At 38.8% G+C, this 2,263-nt stretch overlaps 1 protein-coding gene across 1 annotated transcript; it reads left to right on the top strand.

Annotated features, from left to right (window-relative positions):
* The first annotated feature begins 372 nt into the window (after positions 1-372).
* Positions 373-1,383, top strand: ERF4 (ethylene responsive element binding factor 4). Its single transcript, XM_028055505.2, has one exon. The coding sequence runs from the start codon at positions 524-526 to the stop codon at positions 1,109-1,111; it is 588 nt and encodes a 195-aa protein (XP_027911306.2). The 5' UTR covers positions 373-523; the 3' UTR covers positions 1,112-1,383.
* Positions 1,384-2,263: the final 880 nt, after the last annotated feature.

Below are 2,263 nucleotides of genomic sequence, written 5' to 3'. Positions count from 1 at the left end.
ATAATGATCATTAATTAAAAATAAGAAATTGAGATTGTAATTAGTGATAGATTTTGCTTAACATGGATATAATCTTATGAAAACACCCGTGTTTTTTTATATTACACATTTATCTAATAAAATTAATCACTTTATATATCCTGTTATTGAAATTGATAGAACATATAAACTAGATGGATTTCAGTAAATAAATAATTATGTAAATTAATTAGTTGTTTTAAAAGTTGAAAACACATTTGTGGCAGTCTCTAGCCACATGAAAAGAATAATTTGGAATGAAATTAGGAGCACGAGACTAGTGAGCACATTATTTATGCAAGTGAATCTACGTTGAGTACGCAACAAGCGCCCAAAAGGAGCGTAGCTTTTTTAACGCGCACGCACACACTCTTCTCTCTCTCACCCAACTTTTCGCTATAAAAACCCTTCCAACACCGCAACTATTGTCTCCCTCTTTCAAGCCTGCGACACTCTCTCACTTTTTCTGTCTCTTCGCAATTTCAAACTCGCTGCAACAACAACAATGGCTCCCAGTGACAACAGATCCAACGACGTATCCGGGTCCAATTCGACCCGCTTGGACAAAGAGATCCGATACCGCGGGGTCAGGAAGAGACCGTGGGGCCGCTACGCCGCCGAGATCCGCGACCCCGGGAAGAAAACACGCGTCTGGCTCGGAACCTTCGACACCGCCGAGGAGGCCGCGCGTGCGTATGATGCGGCGGCGCGTGATTTCCGTGGCGCGAAGGCGAAGACAAATTTTCCCACACACGCGGAACTTACCCACGTGGCGCGTAGCCCCAGCCAGAGCAGCACCCTCGAATCCCCCTCTCCGCCGCCGCCGCCACCGCTTGACCTCACTCTCACCCCACTCGCCGCCACCGGGGCGTTCGTCTTCCCCGTCGCCCGCCCCGTGGTTTTCTTCGACGCGTTCGCCCGTGCGGAGGTGCGGGCTTTTGATCTTCCCGTTACCGCCTTCCGCCGCACCGCCGTCGCCGCCACCACGCAGAGTGATTCCGACTCGTCCTCCGTCGTGGACTACGAGCGGGTCCCACATCGGAGAGTGTTGGATCTTGACCTTAATGTTCCTCCTCCGCCCGAGGTTGCATGAACAGGGAAATGATCCGGTTTTTTCGCGGCTCGGTGGTTTATTAACAAATCAGTAGCTGGCACCATGGTCGATTTTTTTTAATGTAAATAGATTATAATTAACCAAACAAAAGAGAAAAAAAAAGCAGGTTTAAGTTTTTTGTTTCTATTCTGCTTTTTTTTACAACCGAAGAAGAAATTTGTCTTCTCCTCACTGTTGTTGCCGTTGCTGTTTAACTTTCCATATATATATATATATATAAGTTAATATCTTTCTTTCCTTATAACATAAAAGAGTATTTTTCTGTTCTTAGAATTTAAAGTCTTATTCAAAATTTAAGTTTCTGAAAACCTCTCAATTTCAAATTTATGAACATGGTTATGATTCTGTATTTAGAAATGTTTAATTGAAAACACAGCTTTCACTGTATGCATATTTTTGTTTGTGTATTTAATAGTGCTAATTCGAAATTAGAATTTGATCACATGACATGATGAAAAAATGATACTCGCTAGATACAGATTTGTGTATCATAACAACTATATTATTTATTATATTCTATCATCATAAATATTCTGATGCCATTATTTATTTCTCACACCATTGTTTTTAAATCGTACACATCAGTAATTTGTATGGAACTTGGCACGCAAATGGCGGGCATTGTTGAGCTTTTTCTATTGACTTTTTTTTTTGGAATCCACTTTATCTTACGACATTTGAAATTGAAAAGCTAAGAAAAAGAAGAGAAAAGAAAAAAAGGGTTTGTGCAGGTTCATGATGGGAGCGCGGGTTTGTTTTGAAGGTTCTGACGAAATGTTTGGTTTCGCCTACCTCGTGAATTGAGGACGCTCTTGTCACGTTTTGGCGCGCATCTCAATTCTAAGTCAATTCTATGACCACAATTCATAGAAAAATTAAGAAAATAGTTAAATTAAACTCGATCTACAATTTATCATTTGCTAATTTTGATTATATTAACATTTGAACGGTATATTTTATTCTCTTTTTCTTTAAAGAAAATTAAATAATTTTAGTTTATAATTATTTTATAATTTAGATATCAATAAAAAAGTGTAGTCCAACACTAGTTTGATTATGTTTTAATCTTGTTTGATATTAAATATTTAGTATATTCTTCGACATCTAATTGTTAATAAAAAAGTATATAAC

This window comes from Vigna unguiculata, chromosome 11 (genome assembly GCF_037176805.1).
Source record: "Vigna unguiculata cultivar grain cowpea cultivar isolate G323 ecotype 2 chromosome 11, ASM3717680v1, whole genome shotgun sequence".
In the NCBI taxonomy this organism is placed as follows: Eukaryota; Viridiplantae; Streptophyta; class Magnoliopsida; order Fabales; family Fabaceae; genus Vigna; species Vigna unguiculata.
This window is presented reverse-complemented; position numbering and strand designations above follow the sequence as displayed.